Consider the following 1,978-nt stretch of genomic DNA (forward strand, 5'->3'; position numbering starts at 1 on the left):
TTCTTTATCTAATTTATTGCCTTTTGAATATTAATAATTGTCTTGTACCCATTGTTTGTGTTATATACATGATTTAAAATTGAAAAATCTTTTTTTCCCTGAATGGTGTTTAGGGTGGTTTTGTTAGTGGGCCTTTAGGCCCTTTTGTAACCCAAAGAAAAAAAAATCTTATTTATTAACCTGTGCTTTTATTGCCGCCATCGATACGATGTCGTGTTTCTTCCTTGCAAAATATAAATAAACCCAGAATCCTCCACAACCCTCGCTCCTAAGAAATTTCCCCTGTTTCCAAGTTAGGGTTTCGACTATATCTCTCTGAAACTGCAAGAAATCTGTTTCCTTTTAGCATCGGAAAAAATGGCAACTGAACCGAAACCTGCAACTGAGGATGTGAAGATTGACTTGTTCGAGGATGATGATGAATTTGAAGAATTTGAAATCAATGAAGGTACTAACCCTTTCCCTATTTTTTTTTTTGATAATCAAAGTAATTAGAAAAACTATGCTCTATTGGATTTCTCTTTTATCGTTCCAAATTGTCAAGCTTCGAGGATTTATATTGATATTAACGAATCATTCAAATTTGAAGTAACTTTGGTAGAGAAGTCCATGGGTTTTTTACATCTAAGGATGATGAATACGGCTATGATTATGATCTTTCTGGACCTACGGTAGGTTATTTGAAGCAGCTTTGTTTATGCAGATAGTTTTCCAAGGGGATGAAATAAGTTGCTAAGGTATCCTATTGGATGCATGGTAGGAATTTTGGTAATTTGTTTGTAATGATGTGATTATTTGTTTGATTATGGTAATTAGCTGTTTGAGGAATTGGAAAACAACTATGAGTGTGTCTATAATTTGTGTGTTTTTGGATCACAATGAATTGAAATAATGAAATTCTCTTGGATTTGTTTGTTCTATGTAGTGTTAGTACTTGTATTTGTTAAAAAAATATGAGATCTCAAAATAGGAGTAGTGTTATTTTTCCGTGTTATGGATTATTGTTTCTTTTCTGATGATAACTACAAATGACAGAGTGGAAAGAGAAGGAGGAAGGGAAAGAGGTGACACAGCAGTGGGAGGATGATTGGGATGATGATGATGTCAATGATGACTTCTCACTGCAGCTGAAAAAGGAATTGGAGAACACACCAAAGAACTGAGCTGTTTCTCTAACTTGTCAGTATATTGTCTCAAATGTTATTTTTGTGTTTGAGCATGAAATTGTTTTCTATATCTTTAGTATGGAAAAAAAATGCTTGAACTATCAAGATCAGAAGTTTGGTGCAAAATATTAAGCTTCCGGGCTTAAATTCTGTGTTTGTTAGGGATTTGTACCTGATGAATTGCTCTTTTCTGAATGACATGTTCTGCTGTTATTGTTCCAATGTTTATCGATAACATTGTAGCATGTTGTTACCTTCCCTTGAAGTTTCTATGTTACGGCATTAGGGCACACATTTTACCGATCCATTATTGTGAAATCATGAAACACTTGGAGTTGGGAATTATGCACTTCAATTAGGGTGACAACAGCGATTAAAGTGCTAGGAATATCATGATTGGTATGGGATTCATCTTTTATTATCAGTAGAAATATCTACATGGTGCTTCTCTTTTCACTCATTCTACTAGTCTCATGGCTTCTTCTATTTGGAAAGCAATTCATAGCATTGTCTTTTTTTTTTATATGAAGGTTATACTTGGTGTTAGTGATAGTATAAAAAATTTATAGGAGTATTATTCATATTTTTTATTACAATGAAATAATTAGGCCAAGACACTAATATATTATCTTTTTAAATATTCAAGCCTTCTGATTATCCTGAGTTGAACTATGATTACTTAAGAGAAATAAAGTATTAATATCCACACAACAATTTAAGTGTTAACATGAGCTTTAATAGCAATAACTTTTTCAAGCCTTGTGCTTATTTTGGTTTTCATAAGTGTATTTGAGAATAAGCTCAATTCTCAA

At 32.7% G+C, this 1,978-nt stretch overlaps 1 protein-coding gene across 1 annotated transcript; it reads left to right on the forward strand.

Annotated features, from left to right (window-relative positions):
* Positions 1-215: 215 nt before the first annotated feature.
* LOC7456214 (protein DSS1 HOMOLOG ON CHROMOSOME V) lies at positions 216-1,388 on the forward strand. The gene is made up of 2 exons (XM_002300054.4): positions 216-448; positions 1,036-1,388. Exons 1-2 carry the CDS (start codon positions 358-360, stop codon positions 1,161-1,163), a joined length of 219 nt encoding a protein of 72 aa, XP_002300090.1. The 5' UTR covers positions 216-357; the 3' UTR covers positions 1,164-1,388.
* Positions 1,389-1,978: the final 590 nt, after the last annotated feature.

Source organism: Populus trichocarpa, chromosome 1 (genome assembly GCF_000002775.5).
Source record: "Populus trichocarpa isolate Nisqually-1 chromosome 1, P.trichocarpa_v4.1, whole genome shotgun sequence".
Classification (NCBI taxonomy): Eukaryota; Viridiplantae; Streptophyta; class Magnoliopsida; order Malpighiales; family Salicaceae; genus Populus; species Populus trichocarpa.